At 44.9% G+C, this 21,129-nt stretch overlaps 4 protein-coding genes across 19 annotated transcripts in view; 1 reads left to right on the top strand and 3 right to left on the bottom strand.

Moving 5' to 3' along the window:
* The window catches only part of LOC112253809 (CLIP-associating protein 1-B-like), a 40,383-nt gene extending 37,252 nt beyond the window's left edge, over positions 1 to 3,131 (bottom strand). For all 16 annotated transcript variants that reach the window (XM_042324055.1, XM_042324060.1, XM_042324056.1 and 13 more), the window contains exons 1-2: positions 2,824 to 3,131; positions 1,521 to 2,107 (exon numbers count right to left, since the gene is read on the bottom strand). In XM_042324055.1, the coding sequence (XP_042179989.1) occupies positions 1,521 to 1,715 (195 nt within the window). In that variant the 5' untranslated portion in view covers positions 1,716 to 2,107; positions 2,824 to 3,131. The remainder of the gene's footprint in view (positions 1 to 1,520; positions 2,108 to 2,823) is intronic.
* Positions 3,132 to 3,638: 507 nt separating this feature from the next.
* Positions 3,639 to 11,943, bottom strand: LOC112253810 (H(+)/Cl(-) exchange transporter 4). The gene is made up of 14 exons (XM_024425809.2): positions 11,751 to 11,943; positions 10,911 to 11,071; positions 10,561 to 10,660; positions 10,148 to 10,335; positions 9,786 to 9,908; positions 9,414 to 9,620; positions 9,214 to 9,294; positions 8,777 to 9,049; positions 8,236 to 8,508; positions 7,342 to 7,528; positions 7,002 to 7,203; positions 6,546 to 6,742; positions 5,606 to 5,825; positions 3,639 to 5,033 (listed from the first exon to the last, which is right to left on the bottom strand). Exons 1-14 carry the CDS (start codon positions 11,761 to 11,763, stop codon positions 4,943 to 4,945), a joined length of 2,316 nt encoding a protein of 771 aa, XP_024281577.1. The 5' UTR covers positions 11,764 to 11,943; the 3' UTR covers positions 3,639 to 4,942.
* A 1,579-nt stretch (positions 11,944 to 13,522) lies between these two features.
* Positions 13,523 to 15,718, top strand: LOC112255414 (putative claudin-24). The gene has a single exon (XM_024428398.2). The coding sequence runs from the start codon at positions 13,960 to 13,962 to the stop codon at positions 14,641 to 14,643; it is 684 nt and encodes a 227-aa protein (XP_024284166.1). The 5' UTR covers positions 13,523 to 13,959; the 3' UTR covers positions 14,644 to 15,718.
* Positions 15,719 to 19,270: 3,552 nt separating this feature from the next.
* Positions 19,271 to 20,978, bottom strand: LOC112255420 (claudin-34-like). Its single transcript, XM_024428405.1, has 2 exons — positions 20,937 to 20,978; positions 19,271 to 20,522 (listed from the first exon to the last, which is right to left on the bottom strand). Exon 2 carries the CDS (start codon positions 20,242 to 20,244, stop codon positions 19,465 to 19,467), a length of 780 nt encoding a protein of 259 aa, XP_024284173.1. The 5' UTR covers positions 20,245 to 20,522; positions 20,937 to 20,978; the 3' UTR covers positions 19,271 to 19,464.
* Positions 20,979 to 21,129: the final 151 nt, after the last annotated feature.

Here is a 21,129-nt window from a genome sequence, read left to right as displayed (position 1 = left end):
AAGGATTCAGGCCACCAAAACAGGTAACCGTCCCCTAGGTGAAGAATGAATTCCTTACTGCTCAGCCTTCATCTTGTGAAGACCTAATAGTGAAAGAATGGGTGGGTGATGTAATGTTTTGGGGTGCTGGACATGTAGGTTAGCTAGGCTTAGGCTACATCTGATGTATCACAATCACACATTTTCTAGGACTGGCAAGGTGAGATCTACTCTGGTGGGATCTGGGGGTCAAGGAGACCTTCAAATTAACAGAGCACTAGGATACACAGGGATCACAGACACCAAAGGGTTTAGAGTCCATCCACCTCATTCTGCCCGGTTCTTTATGACAACCAGCTATTAAAAAGCCCCATGCTAGTGAGCGGCCATCAACGGTCGTCAGGATCTAACCCACTTGTCATTTACAAAATAGCCTCCAACACTCTACTCAGCAAACTGGATGCAGTCCATCACAGTGCCATCCGTTTTGTCACCAAAGCCCCCTATACCACCCACCACTGTGACCTGTATGTTCTCGTCGGCTGGCCCTCGCTACATATTCATCACCAGACCCACTGGCTCCAGGTCATCTCTAAGCCTATGCTAGGTAAAGCTCCACCTTATCTCAGCTCACTGGTCACGGTAACAACACCCACCCGTAGCACACGCTCCAGCAGGTATATCTCACAGGTCATCCCCAAAGCCAACATCTACTTTCCTTCCAGTTCTCTGCTGCCAATGACTGGAACGAATTGCAAAAATCGATAGATTTGGAAACTTATATTTCCCTCTAACTTTAAACATCAGCTATCTGAGCAACTAACCAATCGCTGCAGCTGTACATAGCCCATCCAATCTACCTACCTCATCCATATATTGATTTTTTAAAATTATTTACTTGTCATGCTCTTTTGCACACGAGTATTTCTATTTGCACATAATCATCTGCATATCTATGACTCCAGTGTTAATTTGCTAAATTTCAATTAATTTGCTACTATGGCCTATTTATTGCCTTACCTCCTCACGCCATTTGCACACACTGTACATAGACATATTTTTTTATATTGTGTTATTGACTGTACGCTTGTTTATTCCATGTGTAACTCTGTTTTGTTGTTTGTGTCGCACTGCTTTGCTTTATCTTGGCCAGGTCGCAGTTGTAATTGAGAACTTGTTCTCAACTGGCCTACCTGGTTAAATAAAGGTGAAATAAATACAAATGAAAAATACTGGTCAGCTACTGTTACTGCCCATATTATACTATGGCCTTTCAGCAGTACAGTGATTGTGTAGTTAGAAGGCCTATAAAGCAATTCACCTAATAGTGTGCACAACGAGCCTTTGTGTGAAGTTTGAAGCCACAGGGCCTGTAGGTTATATTCTCCCCCCAGGTGACAGTCTCACACACCCTTGCTGAATTATGTCCCAGTGAATGACAGATTCTTTCCTACACTTGTTACACCAGTCACTTTCACCTGATGATTATTGCGCAGAGTTTTTGGCTGCCTGTGACAGTGCCATCCTATGGTATCCAATACCTTGAAATTGCTGGAGTTGACCCAGTTGGTAGCGACACCATCCACCATTCTGTCCAGCATGGTCTGGTCCTGCTCCAGGTCCTGGGACTTGTCCTTGTCCAGGATGGAGTCTATGATGTCCTGGCCCACCTGTAGTCTCCGACCCAGGTCCTTCTGCATAACCTGCTCCATACAGTACTCCATATTCCACTCCATAGTGGTCTCACCAAAGGAATAACACCACAATATCACGAGACGAGGAAAAATGTATAGGCCTAGTCTGCTCACAGAGAAGATCTCAACTGAAGTGTAGGCCTATATCCCAGATATTTTACACACTTTCCTATATCCCAGAAAGTGTGTAATGTTTATCCCAAAAGGTTGACCCTTTATTTCAAGGGTATGCTGTGGAGATGAAATCACGGGGAAGGCGAGAATGCAGAGGTAACAGCAGTCCAGTCAGGAACTGTCCAGAGGTTTTAGGTCACTCGTGTTCCAGATCAAACTACAAATATGATCAGTCGTGGACAAGAGGACTGAGGATGAAGAAGAGGATTGCTGAAATGATTGTACTTCATTCTTCAGTAACTCTTCGCTTTCTTGTGGACCTAAAATCCCAAGGAGATACAGAATTATTATAACAAGTACTCCAAACAATAGGCCTCATTGTAACACAAACTAAGCAACACAGTGTAATTACAGTCAGGGTAACAATGAGTAGCTAGTTAATAACAATAGTATTTAGGTGGACTACTGAACTGAGAATTACACACTAACGTTACACAGCAATAAAGCCTCGTGTTTATTGAAGCATTGATACACAATTTACTTAGTTAACTTTAGTTACCTAGCTAGTTAGCTAGCTACTGCACACGTTGTGAAAGTTGCTAGCTGGTGTTATTGGTTTAGCCAAGCTAGCTGGCTAGCTTAGTAAATTAGATAGCTAGCTAGATAGCTTTTGTGCTAAACAAAACGGATAGCTAGCCAACTTGAAAAATGACGAATTATTTGCTATACAGACAAATAACTATCGAGCTAGTGAAAACATTCCTGTTAAATAGTTAGCTAGCTAACGTTAGAGGAAATGCAGCTAACGTTAGAAACCAACACTGAGTCAAGGAGAGCAAACGTAGCTGACGTTAACTAGCTAGATGAAGCTAACTAGCTAGCACGCCAATCTGGTTCAGTCTCCTCCAGCTAGCCAGCTTCCGTTGGCTAACTGTCTCTAGCAGCTACCAGCAAACACTGAAATGATGCTAACAAATTAAACAATGATCGTCACTAATTCATCAAGGGATTATTAACTAGCAAGTTTGCCAATTACCAATCATCTGCATCCAGCCGCTCGTCTCAGTTCAGAATCGTTCAGGGAAAAAAAATCAAGAGCCAGGACACTGGACTTCCAGCGGTACTACTAGTAAGATAGCAGACGACGAACCCGCACGTACTGTATGCGTGGAGCCAAGTACAGTACTCACAGCGAACGTCATGTAGCCTGCTAGATAGCTCGATCCAATGTGTGATGATATCATCTAGCTAGCAACAGTTACTTAAAAAATATATTCTGCTTGCTACTTGGTTTAAAGTAATAGTTCCCAATGAACGTCATACATGTGTTGCTTGCTTGCACGCCAACAGTGCCCTCTGCTGTCTATTACCCGAAAGCTCACTCTCACTTTCAAATATTTTATTGCAAAGCAGTAAACACTGACAATTAAGAGTTTGTACAGTGTGTTGTTTGTGTTGTTTTGCATCTCAAATAGTTTGTCTTATTTTATAATAAAACATGTAATAATAAAACACTGTGTGTAAATAACCCTATTTCACTTTGTAGAACTAGCCTTTGAATTTTAAAACAGCTCAGGTGTCAAACGCAGGCTATTATGGGGCGACCTTATCTTAGAACTTGGTCATCATTTTTAAAATAATGTGATCATAACCTGTTTGTCAGTAGAACCTCGAAATAATATTATAGCAACCCTAAATTATTCCTTTTTCCACATGGTTCAATGTGTTTCAACATCACATATGACAAAGATATTACTAGCATGTGACGAGTATCATATGCCTCCTGGAATTTAATTATGTCTTAAACTTTGTATCTATGTTATATAATCCAATTGCAGAAATATCATCTCATTCTTGTTGACACAACGCCCCTTTTATTTAATGTCAGAACCTTGTACATTGCAAATAGTATATATTGTGCATCACTTAGACGTTATTTACAAACACCAACAAAAGTGCAAATATCCGTTTTCTGTACCAGTTTCAAGTTACAGTAATGTTGAACAGCTCATATTAGAATAATACATATAAAACAACTACAGTAGTGTTCAATTGCTCGAGATAATGACAAATTGATAGTTTCTCAATACAGTAGTAAAAATGGATGGATGGATTTGAAAAAAAGATGAATAAATATGGAATTATCTTTCAGTATGAAATAACAAAGAAGGAGAACCTAGTGTGGCTACATCCACACAACCACTGTGGCTCTTGTCTGGACTGATATGTATCAAATTAAACAAAAAGAACCGAAGTGAGGCAGGTTCAATATTTCCACAGTTATTTTCCACAATACATTCCCTCAGCCATATTAAAACAAAACCTATGAAACTGGTGAGGGGCAGCATGGAGTGAGAACTATAAAGTAACAAGAAAATCATTGGACTTGGTGGCTCTTTCCGGTTCAGCTATTTCTCTTCCAAAGTGGATTCTTCATTGCAAAAAAAAAAAAAAAAAAAAAGTCCAGATAAACTAAATCAATTGACATTATATGCTGTTTTCTAGCAAATACATACAGTACCCGTGTTAAAACTATGTTATTACAGTTCAATATTGAGAAACATTTGAGAAGCCGCAAATGTCAAAGTAACATCAACATGTGAAATATACCCTGGGAACAATGGGTTCTAAGGGCCACCAACTTAACATTGACAACTTAGACTCAAGTCAGTTACAGCAGGTGTTGAAGCGTCACTGAAAACATGAATATGGCGTCAGCGGCACATCAAACTAAAACAACTCATCATCCCAGACATAAGGTGCTTCCCTCCTTGCCATGATTGACACCTCCCTCCCTTCATCTCTCCATCCTGGTCCTCACACCCCTATTCCTCCACCCCTCCCTCTTGGTCCCCCATTCCTGGTCCTCACACCCTCTTCTTTGATCTTCCTTCCTTGTCCTTACACCCCCTCTTTATTCATCCTTCCATTCTGGTCCACACGCCCTTCATTTATCCATCTTAGTCCTGATCCCCCTCTTTCTTCACCCCTCTTTCTTCACCCCTCTTTCTCCATCCCTACATTCTAAACACTGGGGGCCTGTATTTGAGGAGTGACTCTTCTTCATTACAGGTTACAGTAGCGTAGCACTATTTACAATCTCAGGGAGGGGCAGAGAGGTCCTTGGGATAATAAAGCTTTGTCTTCTTGGGCCACTAGTTAAACATGATGGATTCTGGGTCCTGGTTCATCATCTGGGCCATGTGACGGAGGACATCCTTCTTAGTGATGATGCCCAACAGACGCCTAGAGACGGGGACGGGGGGACAAAACAAAACACAAATCATTCCACCATCCAATAAACCTCAGAATGACTATAGAATGACTATAGAATGAACCCAAAAGCATGTTAAAGCTAAGTTTATTGTTAGAACCTTCATTAGGAGCATACTTAAATCTCCGAGCAGTTTCCCAAAACCGTCGTTACTATAGCTGCACTTGATTAAGAGCATTGTTATAGGGTAAGCATTAGAATTAGACCCTTCAATAGTTGTAGCCATAGGTGATAATATACCTCATACGAGCTGATCTGTCGTCAGTATCGTGGAATAATTCTGACGTTAAGGCAAGATTTGAAAGGGAGAACGCTGATCCGAGAGCAGCGCTGTCTTTCTTTCGATCCTGTTATTGTCACCACAAGCATCAACAACGCATTTAGCCGAACCGTCTGTCTGCGTGGTGTTTCGGGAAACGCACGTTACATCTTCGGGCCGTCGTAGGAAAGGACCGTTGTTAAAACAGTCGTTAGCCTAAATCCCATCGCTATCGGGAAACCGGGCCCTGGACTGTATTGGTTAATTGACTGATGACAGACTCACCCGCTTCTGGTGACCAGACACTGTCGGAGGCCCAGCTTTCTGAAGATGTCCACCACGGTCTCCATGGGGGTGTGGTCCGTGACGGTGAAGGGGCTGAGGTTGAGGATGCGCCGCAGCTTCAGGGGCTGGGGGTCGCAGGCCTCGGCCACCTGGGGGTTGTCCTCCGTGAAGTAGACCACAGAGCTGCTCACCACCCCGTCCTGCTTCTGACGGGCAGTCTCTGAGAGGGAGAAATATCAGCTGTGGCTCCTCAGACCCGACAGATAATAATGAACCAACACATTAAATACAGTATTGTTCAACACATGCTGGTGGTTTTATATGGGACTGACAGCAGCTATGTTCACAACTTGCTATTCATGTTCTCCAAACAAAATGTTGAATATTTAGCGAATAATTTCACGGTGAAAACAACCTAATGGTACAGTCCCACTATTTTGTTAAACGGAAGCAGGACTTTTAGCACGTCAGATGTTGACGTCGTAGAGGGAGACCAGAGAGAGGTCATTTTGGAAGTGGGTTGCTCATTTGACTGTTGGATGGAGTGGGCCTTTGCCGAAAAGCTTCTCAAATACAAGCCCCTCATACCACGCCTGTACAGCCTCGGATATGAGTGCAAGTCGGGTAGCACTGATATTTGGCAGCCTCGGCCACGTTACATAGGCTCACAGTACATGGCCTTCAGATTGTGGGCCCGCCTAAGACTTGAGCAAAGCAATTAGCAAGGTGCAGTTCTCTACCAGCTGTTATGGGCATCCTAGCTGTATGAAGAAGGTGCTTTTTGTATCCTTAAGTGTCTATGCATCCAAGACCTTCGAAATATCTGAATCCTTCTTATTGTAATGTGATTTGTGGATTTGAATCAAGCATTTCAAATGTGTATGTGTGTGTGCGTGTGCGTGTGTGTGAGAGAGAGAGAGAGCCCGGGTTAACGTCTTACTGATGGCCACAGTGAGTTCCCTGCGCTGGACGAAGCCGATGAGGCGCTCTGACTCTCGGGACACGACCACAGGGAAGCCGTTGTAGTCGGTGTCCTTGATGAGTGTCTCCACGTCCTCCACCGTGGTGCTGTCCTGTGTCAACACGGCCAGGGGGGGCTCGCTGCGCCTGGGACGCATCACATCTGTGGCCAGGGTCCTGTGTACGGATCACATATTGGGAATTCTTAGGGTCTATTTCTCAGACACAGATGAATCCAACTCCTGGAAGCAAAAGCATGGAGAATCTCCATTGAAATATATTTTTAGTTCAGATGCTTCATTTGTGTAAAACCAGCCCTTAGAAAAGGGGTGACTCCTGACTACTGCAGGGTTGAGACCTGACTAGGGGAGGAGTGAGGTTCCTCCCCTGAGGAGGAGGAGGAATGACAAAGTTCCTAATATGTATCCCATAATACCTGTGTGTGAACTCGTCCCTGACGTCCAGATAGGGGTAGCCGTTGAGTTGGATGTGGGACTCGTAGATACCCTCCTTCCCAAAGGCGTCCGCTACCCACTTACTGGTGACGGCTGCGGCCATGAGGGGGACGATGTACTCCAGACCACCGGTCAGCTCAAACATAATGACCACCAGGGACACGGTCATCCGGGTCACACCTCCTATAACGACAAAACAAAAAAAAGTGTCAACCTAATGACTTGAGTGTTTATTTAATAGAGTGGGAAGTAATCCCTCCCTGTTTCAGTCCGTTTCCTTCCGTTTGGTGCCGAATGAACACTACCCTAATGACGACTCACCCAGACATGCGGCAGCGCCCACCATAGCGTAGAGACCTGGGGTAACACAGTCGGCTCCAGGACGACACCAGTTCTTAAAGATGATCCAGTCATGGTGATGGTAGGCCATCTGCTCCACAGCGATGCCCACGATTCGCCCAGCGATGGCCCCCACAGCCATACTGGGGATAAACAGCCCAGACGGGATCTGAACACAACACAGAGGACATAAAACAACATGGTTGAGAAGTGATCTGAACACAACACAGAGGACATAAAACAACATGGTTGAGAGGTGATCTGAAGACAACACAGAGGACATAAAACAACACTGTTGAGAGGTGATCTGAAGACAACACAGAGGACATAAAACAACACTGTTGAGAGGTGATCTGAAAACAAAACAGAGGACATAAAACAACATGGTTGAGAGGTGATCTGAAGACAACACAGAGGACATAAAACAACATGGTTGAGAGGTGATCTGAAGACAACACAGAGGACATAAAACAACATGGTTGAGAGGTGATCTGAAGACAACACAGAGGACATAAAACAACATGGTTGAGAGGTGATCTGAACACAACACAGAGGACATAAAACAACATGGTTGAGAGGTGATCTGAACACAACACAGAGGACATAAAACAACATGGTTGAGAGGTGATCTGAAGACAACACAGAGGACATAAAACAACACGGTTGAGAGGTGATCTGAACACAACAATCACCCAAAGAGCACGGTTATCCTACTCAAAACTTGGTAACACTTTATTTGAAGGGTACCTACATAAAAGGACCTTTTCATATTTCATAACCCATACATAACGCATTCATAAGCAGCTCAGTAACACTTCATAACTGCTTACGTCAGCTATCATAACCCCATCTAGCCATGTGGTACAGCAAACTGACCTTCATGCCAAAGGTGAAGATAGTTATTACAATCTTAAAGATAAGAGCCAGGGCCAGCTGCCACAGAGCGCTGTAGACCCCGGGTCCAGCAGGGCGGTCTGGGATGTCGTCCACCGGACGGCTCATGTTGGGGTTATTAACGTAGTCACACAGCTGAGAGGACTCCAACGCACCGCAGTCGTTGAACAGCTCGGAGATGAGCTCGCTGGTGCTGCGCCGCGTGTACGGGTTAGGGAACGCCAGGACCGCGGTGATACCCGTTATCACGATCACCTTAAATCAATCAAATCAATCACGTTTATTAATAAAGCCCTTGTTTACTTCAGCAGTTCTCACAAAGTGCTTTACAGTAAACCTTGCAAAGATCCCAAAAAGCAAGCAAGAAGCAGAACCTGGCATTATGTTTGAGTCATTTAGCAGTTGGCTCTTATCCAGAGCAACTTAGCCACAGTCAGTGCATTCAACTAAGATGGGCCAAATCACAATCATTGCATTAAAACATTCTTCTGAACAGCTACTATCCGCTAAATCAGTTAGTTACCTCTAGGACTGGGTACTTCCCCAACAGAGTGGTCTTCCTCCTCCTACACCAGGCGATGTTCCCCCGGATGAAGAGGGCTCCCCAGAGGCCCCCGAACACCCCCAGCAGGATGAAGGGGACCAGCTCAGCCATGTACCAGGGGGTGTGGTACTCCACGTAGAACAGGACCAGACGGCTGTTGCCGAACGGGTTGATGGCGCGCAGGGTGAAGGCCGCCACCAACGCAGCGAAGAAGGAGCGCCACAGAGTCTTCAGCGGGAAGTAGTAACTCACCTGAAGAGGACAGAGATTACATAGCGACGGCACTTCGACCGCAAACACTTTAGCGTTTCAAAGGTAATGGATAGGAAAAATAAACGGCAACATATCTGGAAGTGAGATGGAATTGATTGAATGGACACAGCAGGTGATTTATAACGGACTTAAGTTTACAACACCTCCTCCAGGCTGAAGAGAACTCCTCCAATCGGAGCTCCAAAAGCCACAGACACCCCAGCAGCAGCAGCAGCCGATAACACCTGCACAACAGACCAGCCAAGTTACATACAGGCTACACGAAATACTTGGATCAATTGTTTAATTTCCCCAACTCATATTATTTCCGCAAAAATGGGAGCGTAATGGGCTATTACTGTACCTCTCTGCGCTTGCCCTCGTTCTTGCTGTACTTGGAGAACAGGGAGCAGAAGAGGTTACCACAGCAGCAGGCCACGTGGACCAGGGGCCCCTCCTTCCCCAGGCTGAGCCCGGAGGACACAGCCAGCACCAAGGTCACCGTCTTGATCAGCAGGGTCCACTTCCCCAGGTACCCCCGGATGATGAACCCACTCAGGATGGTCTTGATCTACCCAAGACGACACACAGCAGCCCCCTCGTTGGTATAACCTTTGCAACTGCGCAGTTGTCGGAAATGAACGCACACTCTTTTCAGCCAATGAAAACGCAGTATTTAAAATACTATCGTATGGATATTTTCTATTAGTGAACGGTACCATTTTGAAACACTCACCTCGGGAATACCTGACCCACAGGCGTAGGGAGCAAAGACCCTTACTAGAGACACAGCCAGGAAAGAGAATAACAGCGCCCACAACACATACAGGAAGTAATTCAACACATACGCCCCGGCACCCTGGAGAAACAAGAACAGGTGGAATGTATGGGTTTAAGGACCTGATGCACAATCATCCCACCCTCTATCGCAACAAACACCAAGTTAAACCTCAGAAACTGAGAGAGGTTACACTCCCCCAAGCCACACCCCTAAATCTAGCCACGTGGCGGCTGCCGTTCGTCGGGCTAAAAACACAGACTCAGCACTGTGGCTTTAAATCAAGAGGATGTCTGGTTAACGGTTATTGATCTGCTGACCTCAGAGTGACCGGTCATCAGCTCGGCCCACTTCTGCCACTGCGGACACTTGTCTCTGTCGTCGAAGGTGGTCTCGTTGGAGGTCCAGCAGCACTGCTCACGGCTGTAGTACAAAGCAGACAGACACACCCCTTCTTTCAGGTCGGTCATCCAGTCCACAGCCAGGTCGATCACTCCAGCCAGCGTGCCTACACGGGAGGACACGCAGCACGAGATCACAGATCACACTACGCAAGGGAACAACGGGCAAGCCTGTCAAAAGGATTCAGGACCAGACGTGGCATTTCACAACCTCCGGCTGCGTGACTTCGGATTGGTTGTTAAGAGAGCCACGTGTCACGTCATGTGCGTGCGGCACGAATCCCGGCGGCCAGAAGCAAATGCAAAGCAGATGCCTCTGCAAAGGTTCCTACCTGTGAGCATTCCTATGAGCAGCATCACCACCCATCCTGACCAGGCATCCAGAAGACTCTTAATCAGCTCCCAGTAAGACTCCTTACTCTTGGTGGTGATCTAGAACAAGCATCAATCAACCATCAGCGGCAGGTTCAGCGGATCATCAGGTTAGTAAGATAATCAGGTGGACATCAAGAGTTTTTCTATGGTGATTATGAAGAAGAAGAAGAGGATGAAGAAGACAAATTATATCCTCTGGGGATGAAGAAGAAAATGCTTAGAGTGTAAAGCTGTGTGTGTGTGTGTGTGTGTGTGTGTGTGTGTGTGTGTGTGTGTGTGTGTGTGTGTGTGTGTGTGTTCCCCTCACCTTCCTATGGCGGTCTGTGTCGCGCGACTTCTCCCGGAGCCAGTCAATGGTGTGGAAGTCTTCGTAGGTGCCTACGTCTGGGAAGGGCTCATCCAGGAAGTCCATCAGGTTCCCAGTACCATTCATCTCCTCTGAGGGAGTGGCCCCAGTACTGCTGGCCCCTGGACAGAGAGACAAAATACGATTTATTTTATTGTCTAATGATGGTCTTCACACATGTCCAACCGCGATAAGCTTCTTCTTTATCCCAACCCCTCTAAAAGACACACATAGACAGAGGTTGAAGAGACCGCGAACCCAGCCAAGTCAGGTCTCCGATTCTCAACACTGTATGAAGCCCAATAATGCCCATGAGATGTATGAAATTGTAATTCTTGGTATTCGGATCACCAGACAGACCTTTGTGATACTGTGTCCAAGTTTTAGCTTCATTTCGGACAATTGTCCTGGGCAGACAGTGGGCCCTATTTTTATGTTCCTACAAGCATTTTATTGCACATAACTACATTAGCAGCTTACTTGGATACATGGTCGCCATAATGCTGTGATGTTATTTCCTCTGAAGGTAGCTACGTCATGCAGAGGCAGTGAAAACAGTAACGTTACTGAGCAGTCAAGAATACAAGAGTAGACTAGCTACTTGCGGGCCATGCATGAATACTGAATTACAAATCATTGATCAGTGACAGATGCCTTCATGGAGCTATTAGATATAGCTATAGTAAGTAGATATGGATCTAATGAGACCGATAATGTTAATGCTAGTTAAGATTTGCCCAGATATGCTTCTCCCTTTATTAATTATGGCACTATTAGACATGCAATGAAATTCATGCTTACCGTCTCCGTCCATTGTTCACACGATCCGACTCCTCAAAATAAAGACATCTATATCTCTTAGCTATATAATCATAATCACCACTATTGAATGCATGTTTATGCTGTGATAGGTCGTCACCAGCCAAACATGTTTAGAAAATACAGAGAAGAGGACGTCATAGGTTTCTGCTTCCCACAATGCTTTTGCTCAACCTGTCAACGCATGAAGGTGGAATTTTGAGTAGTGAAATGGCGACGCCTTGTGGCTGAAATAAATGTTAAAAAGCATTTTTTTATCCGTTTATTCATCTGTGCGTAGGCTACTGTTCACTCAGAGAGACCAACAGACCACTCAACTGCCTCTATAAAGAGTGTTACTTGTGTACTATTGTGTGTTGAAAATGTTTGTTCTTCTCTCCTTGACATGGCCTGCATATTCAGCCTCCTACTTGGGTCACAAGCTCTGTATGTCAGAGATCTGATACAGGAAAAAGGAATGTAATCACAGGATATTGTTCCAAATCGAAAAGAAATGCACCACTTTGAGTACCTCTGTATACTAAAACAATCACTTGATTTCTTTAAATAGCACTCAATAGACAGGCTATTTAATGTATTTGTCAATTCAGAGTCTCCTAAATCTCTCCTAAATCTATAGATGACATGTCAATGCCCAAGTAGCAGCATAGCTTATTTTGTCTTTTGAGTTGGCATAGCAACCAAAGAATTTGATGTCTTCTCCCATTTCCATCAGCCTTATTTGAAAAGGTTGACACGGTCAGTTTTATTCTTATTTAATCTCATCTCCCTGGCAACACTCCGTGGGACCCCACAGTTCTAAAGAAACAAAGCTAGTATTGAGAGAAAGAAGTAATTCCGTAAACTTAAATAGCATTTTCACCCTGTTTGTGTGTGTTCAGTGGTGTCATGCCCATAAAGGGCACATTAACCGCCTCCAACGTCGTTTAAGAAAATTTGTCAGGACGTCCAACCGGCCTCACAAGCACAGACCACGTGTAACAACGCCAGCCCAGGACCTCCACAACCACAGACCACGTGTAACTACGCCAGCCCAGGACCTCCACATCCAGCTTCTTCACCTGCGGGATCGAGACCAGCCCCTCGGACAGCTGATGAAACTGATTAGTATTTCTGTCTGTAATAAAGCCCCTTTGTGGGGGGAAAACTCATTCTGATTGGCTCGGCTTGGCTCCCCAGTGGGTGGGCCTGGCTTCCAAGTGGATGGGCCTATGCCCTCCCAGGCCTTTCCACGGCTACACCCCTGCCCAGTCATGTGAAATCCATAGATTAGGGCCTAATTCATTTATTTGAATTGACAAATTCCCTTATATGAACTGTAACTTTGTAAAAATCGATGAAATTGTTGCATGTTATGTTTATATTTTTGTTCGGTATAATTTGGCCAAGCTATGTAGCCTATTGATTCCTTCATGATGAATAAATCAAACAAAAATATTTAGTTGTTTCTCTGTAATATTGTTGGCATTATGATTATGGTTCTAGATTGCAGGGGAAAATGTTCTTTCGGGGGTTTGAAAAATGCTAAATTCTTCCAGAGGAGAAACATTATGCCCCCCCCATATCCCCATATCCCCCCATCCTCACATACTCACAACACACCTTTATGTGTGTGTGTGTGTGTGTGTGCATGTTTTGTGAAATAAATCAGCATCTTTATAACATCCTGTCTGCATTTTAAAAGCATCCTTCGTTAGGCTACAACCTCCTCACTGTGTGTGTGGAAATGGGCATCACCATAGATCTGAATGATGCTGTTGTTCAATGCGTCTGACTCTCACTCAGTCACTCTCTCCTGACCACTGAGCAAAGCAGCGGTGGAAGCGAGCCTCCAAGGGGAGGGCAACATGTCAGCAAGCCGCTACTTTCCTCCTCTCAACTGCAGATGATGTGTGCATGTTTTGAGTGAGCTACTGATCGTTTGAAGAAGTTACTCCCTCCCAGCCCATGCTGGTAGTTGTAAACCCTAATTGGGCGTACGGTCTTTTGAACAAATTGAGCCTCGATCGGAACCTACTGGCCGTGGCTTCCTCTCGCTTCAACTGGCTGCAGTTCAGAAGGACAGGAGCAGAGAGAAGCAGTCGGGAGTCCTGGCTGCAGCTGACTGTGGCACAGAGAGACAGGGAGAGCAGGCAGCTCGGGAGCTGAGCTGAGCTGAGCCAGAGAGTGGCCTCTCAGAGTGGGCAGCACTATGGATCCGGGGGTGTGTGTTCTGGAACTCCTCGGGATCCTCTTCTCTATTGGTGCCTGGATCTGCTCGCTGGCCACCACCATCATGTCCACCTGGCTGACCCTGTCCACCGACCTGCTGCCCGCAGAGAGCTACGAGCTGGGCCTGTGGGAGACGTGTGTGGTGCAGGACCTTGGAATTCTGGAGTGCAGACCCTATGACAGTCTCCTGGGCCTGCCTCCGGACATCAAACTAGCCCGGATCCTCATGTGTGTAACAGTGGCCACGGGCCTCCTGGGTCTCCTGCTAGCCATTCCTGGAATCTACTGGATCAACAGCTGCAACCAGGGGCCTGAGGGGTTGAGGGTGAAGAGATTGATGAAGATGCTGGGGGGGATATTGTGCTTGGTCGCAGGGATACTGGGTCTCATACCTGTGTCTTACATCGCTCACCTGACGGTCATGCGGTTCTTCGATGAGGCCGTGCCGGCAATCGTGCCACGCTGGGAGTTTGGAGATGCCCTGTTCTGTGGCTGGACGGCGGGGTTTCTACACCTGGTGGCTGGCTCTCTGCTGGTCACCTCCTGCGTGTGCCTACAAGAGGAGCCCTGCACCTTACAAATGCCTATACCGCTACAGAGAAGACATACACACGTACACAGTACCAATACCCCACATAGGAAGAGGTCCATGGAATATGTTTGATGAGCTATTGAGAAGTGAGAACAGTATTCTCAGTAGCCTCTGCCCTGTCTCTATCGATGGTGAATAAAACTGCTTACCTAAAGCTTCTTCATGCTTATTTACATTAGCTATAGTTATTGAGTACACTTGCTGGGACAAATCTTTCCCCATATATTGAGACAGAATGCTGGTACTTATTTCAATCACTCAAACAGGGTTTTGTGCATGTCATGTTTGCAAAAATATCCCCTACTGTACATTTATCAAACAGAAATTCTTTATGGAACCAAAGAGACTACAGCTTTAAAAGCTGCCATTTCGTCCTAATACGTCGCTGTGCCTACTGTTGGTACTGTGGAAGAGATAGTGTGTGCAATGGTGCCAGAGAATTTGATGACAAGCAGTATATCGTCTGTGAAAGGACTGTGAAAACTACAATTCTGACCAAGGTTGATTATTCTGTATGTCAATGTCAATGATTGCCTTGGATATCATATCTTATCACAATACCAATTATTTTTTACAGCATCTATTATCCTTTTTGTCCAATAACTAAATGAAACCGGTCTGAATAGTGCATCAAAAATGTATCCCTTCTTGATATTCTACACAGTTACTCAATCAACAATGCATTATGGGAATAATTAATCATACAAATTGTAAATAGAACAAAGAGAAAAAGTATAACGTTATATTGTAGAAAGCTAATAATAATTCATGTGAGGAATGTACTAAGTATTTGGGAATGTGTGTTTCAAATGGTGAAAGATCAGGACTTGCTTGCAACAACTGGACAAGACAATGACTTCATGGATATTTGAGGATCTGATTGTATTTGTTTCATTTCTGCTGAAATTTCCACTATATGTTCTCTCTAGTTAGAGGCCAATATTACTGATTTACCACATACATTATATCAGATATATACCAATATACATTATATTGTATATTGCTCTGTAGTGGTTTTCTGACTCTGAATTGATCCGACATTATAGTGCCACAAGGCTACATATCCTACATCAGTTATATCCATACCGTGGAGAAATCTGAATATTAAAAAAAGTTGATATTATCAAATAAAGAAAAAAAAACCTGACCATGTTTCATTCCTAAGCATCACAAACCGCCTGCTTGTGTTACACAACTGTTGCTAGACAACGAGGAGGAAGTGAGTTTAAGTAAGGTGAGGTGACAGACCAAGTCCAGTGGAAACGGAGCTTAAGTCTAATTCCCGCTGATTTCGGTCTTGGCTCCTGGGCTAAGCTGTAGTTAATGAACATCAGAATAATGATACGTAATGTGAGGATTGTCAGATTTCCTGGACATCGCCCATTACACACAAGCTTGCTCAGGCAGGTCAGGTTCTTATACTACATTTTTTAAATTCAATGTCTCCTTTATTTATTTAGCCAGCTGAGTCCCATTGAGATATGAATCTCTTTCTCAGGGGTTCCCTGCGCGGCCAAGCGGAAGCAACAGCCGTAAAATACTTCCTGTCCATTTCAATGCTATAATTTCATTTCCAAATGAGACCATATTCCCTATGCAGTGTATTACTTTTGACCAGGACCTATAAGGAGCTGGCCAAAAGTAGGGCACTATTTAGGGAACAGGGCGCCATTTGGGATGCACCCTTGCTCCTGAGTGTGCTCTGCTACAGTTCCTCCCAGGTCTTCACATTACGAGACCCCGCCTGGACTTTGAAATGCTCGGACTGCTCCCCACTGCCTCCCGTGTCCATGTTGTCATCTGAAAGATCCCATTGTTGTCTCCTCACAATGGAAGTCATTATAGCTTCCTATGCTAATCGCTTGATCTATCATAGGCAGTGGTTGGTCCTACATCAGAGAAACACATGGAGCCAACCACTATATGTTAAACAGCAAACAGCTCTGTTGTCACATGTCACTTTGAAACACAATGAAAGGGAACATTCGAAACTGTTCTATCCTACTTCAATCTCACAGTCACAGAACACCACAACAGCTCTGTTGTACAGTGCTGATACAGTTATGTTCCTTTCTCAGCAGATTGTGAAATGCCTTGTGGGAGATGTCTATCGCTTGATGGTTAATGATTAGGGCCAGGGTGGTTAGGGTCACTATTAACGGTTAGGGTTTGGGTTACGGGTTAAGGACAGGTTAGGTTTTGGTTATGGGTTAAGGACAGGTTGAGTTCTGGTTACGGGTTAAGGACAGATTAGGTTCTGGTTACGGGTTAAGGACAGGTTAGGTTCTGGTTACAGGTTAAGGACAGGTTAGGTTCTGGTTAAGGGGTAAGGACAGGTTAGGTTCTGGTTACGGGTTAAGGAAAGGTTAGGTTCTGGTTACAGGTTAAGGACAGGTTTAGTTCTGGATCGATGAAGTTCAATGAGTTGTATCGATCTATTCCTTCACTATCAAAGTCACTGTACCGACTTTAGTATTGTTACAGACTCATTTACAAAAAATAGTACTGTGTGTTCAGTCTTAGCAAACATCGTAATATTTCCCCCCCTGAAACATTATGCTGAAGGCAATAAGGAGGAGGTAAGACAATGAAGTCAATGCTCTGAGGACAATAACAAAGATCTTCAATGCCAGGGCGAGTGATGACACAACGGTGGGGAATCCAGAACATGTTACACAACATCTACGATAAACCTGTCATCTCCTTTCAACCTTCTACCTTAATGCCTGAGATGTACATCAGCCACACCACTATACCACGCAGCTATACTGTAGTAACGCTGTGCTAACTATAGACTAGACCAAGGCTCTCCAAGTTAACACTGTTCCTGGACAGCTACTGTCCTGTAGGTTTTCACGCCAACCTTAATCTAGCGCACCTGATTCTAATAATTATCTGGTTGATTAGATGAATCAGGTTAGTTACAACTGTGGTTGGAGCAAAAAACTACAGGAACAGGGTTGGAGAGCCCTGGACTAGAGACAAGACCCACAGTCAGGTATTTTAATATTCTCTTTCTGCCTATGGTGAGGGTGTGTCCTGCCCACTATAAAGGCCTCTGCCTCCTTTAGCCAGACCACAACCAATCGTCTCAATGAGTTCCTCTGCAGACAAAAAAAGAGTGTTGGACCCCTGACTGAAAAAGCTTTTTTTCTCCCTCCCAACACAGTGTACTGTCCACTGGATCTGACTATCCTGACTTTCATCCAGAGTAACAATCCCCACTGTGATGGTCCTTACTCCTGCTTTGAGAGGTCTGGTCAAGGACTCACCTGTCCTGCCACTGCCAGTCTCAGCCTCCTCTCCTGCACTGTTCACATGAACAGGGCCCAAATGACTCAAATAGAGGCTTCACAATACACATCACTTCTTCTTGGCCTCGGGTGTCTTCATTTTTGAACCATAGTTAACAATGACATGTTTTATGTTTTAACTTGTCAAAGCAAGTAAAAAACCTGAATAAAAACCTTTAAAAACCTGAATAAAAACCTTTAAAATCCTCAAAAGAGAGCAATGAATGAACCAATTTGGGAAAGAATCTAATCCCTTCCTCCTTCCTCTTCCGTAGCACAATCAAATGGATTATGTGATTTTGTGGGTCTGCGACTGTCAAAACACCTACGACTGTTTCTGCCAGAGCCATATTTGACTTTAGCACGATAACACCTTATGGCCGCTAACGGAAGCCTTGTTACCAGGAAACAATGTGGTCTATGTGTTCTAATAGGGGCAGACAGTGGATGTGTCCCTAATTACACCCTTTTCCCTTTATGGTGCACTACATTTGGTCTCTGGTCCAAAGTAGTGCACTATATAGGGAATAGGGTGCCACTTGGGACAAAGGCAGTAAGTACCCAGCATTCACCAGTCAGTGGGGGAGCTCTACAGACTGCAAGGCACAGTCAGGGATAGAGGATAATTGAGGTCCTTGCCGTACCGTCTAAAACCAGACCGAGGAACAATCCTGTTGCTACTCCACATCAAAACAAATACAATTGTATTGATTAAAACATTGTCTCTTTTAATCACATGATTTATCACAACTATTTCTGACTGAATTGTGTATAATATTGTACCTGGATGTCAAGAGCCCTTAAAAGTTCAAGAATACATTTTCAATATGATCAAATAAACAGCAACAGTGCATCATTTACAAAGAAACACATTCAATGACACCAGCAATACAAATGACATGTAAAACATATTTAATGTAATCAGTTTTCAAACTCCCTTTGGAGTGATTGCAAGGCAATGACTAAAGACAAGTGTGTTGCAAGTACATCCTCAAAAGAGAGCGTGTGTGTGTGTGTGTGTGTGCGTGTGCGTGTGTGTGTGCTCCCAATTACTGCTACTCTACAGGAGCCGTATTCACTGAATACGACGCAAACGCACTGTGACTGTAAAATAAAGGTGCTTTTTTGTTATCAACTATAGTACAACCATTAGGTAGAAGAATGTTACGAATCAATGTATGATCAATGTAATGACATATTTTAAAGGTGCAATCTACAGTTCAAACAATAACAAAGTGACCATCCATCCATGATACCGAAATGATAGTTTTAACCACAATGACATTTACAAACAATGGAGTGAAACAAGCTTATATTTGGGGTTCTGATGGGGAATGACAGGTCATGATGCATTTATAAATTATATTCTTCAAGAATCAATGGGGTGTACACTGAGTAAACAAAACATTAAGAACACCTGCTCTTTCCATGACAGACTGACCAGGTGAACGCAGGGGAAGGCGATTGATGTCACTTGTTCTGAGGTTCTGAGGAGGGGTTCTCTAACGAACCACATAGTTTCATCAAACGGCTATTCCTGTGTTATGTCACATCACTTCTGCTTCAATGCTTCAAATACAAAATGGGATATGGCCAAAAATCACAAGTGCTCATCAGAGTGGAAGGCAGGATTGTCCCTGGCCTGAGAGTTACTCAGATTATCCATACTGTGTCCCACAGACCCAGGGGACAATGTCCCAACACGTGACCCATCAAAGTGTCTTGCCTCTGGACCAGAAGGCTCCACTCTGGGTCCCATCTTGACAGGGAACCTGTAGAGGATGAAGATAACTCCACTGACGATCATCATAAACGACCCTATGATCCCGATCCCGATACCTGCCCCTGGTTTCTGGGTCACAGGTGCAGGGGGCATGTGGAAGTTCGAAGGGAACGCAATCGTTTGATTGGTCACCACCGAGTTCAAGTTCCACAGGAGAGGTATGAGAAAACACACAGCGGACAACAAGCACAGAGTACCAGCCACTGCGAACGCACGGCGGATAGGCGTCTGCTTCTCCAGTCCAAAATAGACGCTCCTGAGGGCGTAGACGGCGGCGGCGTTGCCACAGAACCCCACGACCAGCCCTAGCAGAGTGAGCACCTGGGCCGTGGCGACCTCCGGGGGCGTGAAGGAGTCGGACAGCGCCATACTCTGACAATACATGACCCTGAACCCAGAGGTCACGAGCGTATGGCTATAGAAACACACCCTCCAGAGACCGACCCAGGCCTCTCCTGAGGTGATGAAGGTCAAGTCGGCCACCTGCCAGACCCTCCACTGGATGAGTCCAAGGGTCACCGCGGTAAGGGCCCAACCCACGGCGCTCAACCACAGGCTGACGAACTGAGGGTGAGCCGTGTGAACCAGGTATGCCATATCACAACACACAGAGAGCTTCACCTTAAACGGACAGCCAAGATAATCCACCGACAGTCCTCTTTGTGTGCCCACAGACAAACAACATCTTCTGATCAGATGAACTGAAGCCCCGTCATCTCAACAGAGCTCATCTCAGAGAGCTGCCGTATTGAATGAACAGCGATCTATTAAATTATCCTCTTTTTCACCCTCAGACTCCGGACTCACACCTCATATTAAGGAAGAGGCTTGGATACGTTGTCGTTTTCCCAGATCCGGTCCCTTTCCCAAAGCACCTGCTTCCCTCAGAGGTAAAAAAAAAAAAAAAAAAAAAGCATGGATCTGGTGAGAGCAGGCAGCTAAACAACACACCTGTGAATGTGAAGAGCCTCAACAGGAAAGACAAAAAGTGAGAGAACAATGAGGCAACTGTTGCCATGACAGTCTACAAACAGGGAAATTACAATGGGGATTAAATGCAGTGGATCGGGACGCATTAATTAGATGTTGTCAATGGGCTAAATGTCCCCATTTGAACTACCTCAAAGGCTGTAGTATGACCCAGGTTTATTGCATGCCATAAAGTAACACAATCAACATTTGTAAGAGTATGACGAATGTGGGATAGTAACAGGGAATTTATATGTCATAACTGAGGTTGGTGTTAAAATGAACAAATTAGACACATGCAGTAAGGGGAAGGGGGTTACCTAGTCAGTTGTACAACGGAATTCCTTCAACTGAAATGTGTCTTCCGCATTTAACCCCTCAATCAGAGAGGTGCAGGGGGCTGCCTTAACCCACTGTTCCCCGGGCGCCGTGGATGTCGATTTAACTGCCTTGCTCAGGGGCAGAAGAACAGATTTTTACCTTGTCAGATCGGGGATTCGATCCAGCAACCTT

Source organism: Oncorhynchus tshawytscha, linkage group LG07, assembly GCF_018296145.1.
Source record: "Oncorhynchus tshawytscha isolate Ot180627B linkage group LG07, Otsh_v2.0, whole genome shotgun sequence".
Lineage (NCBI taxonomy): Eukaryota > Metazoa > Chordata > Actinopteri > Salmoniformes > Salmonidae > Oncorhynchus > Oncorhynchus tshawytscha.
This window is presented reverse-complemented; position numbering and strand designations above follow the sequence as displayed.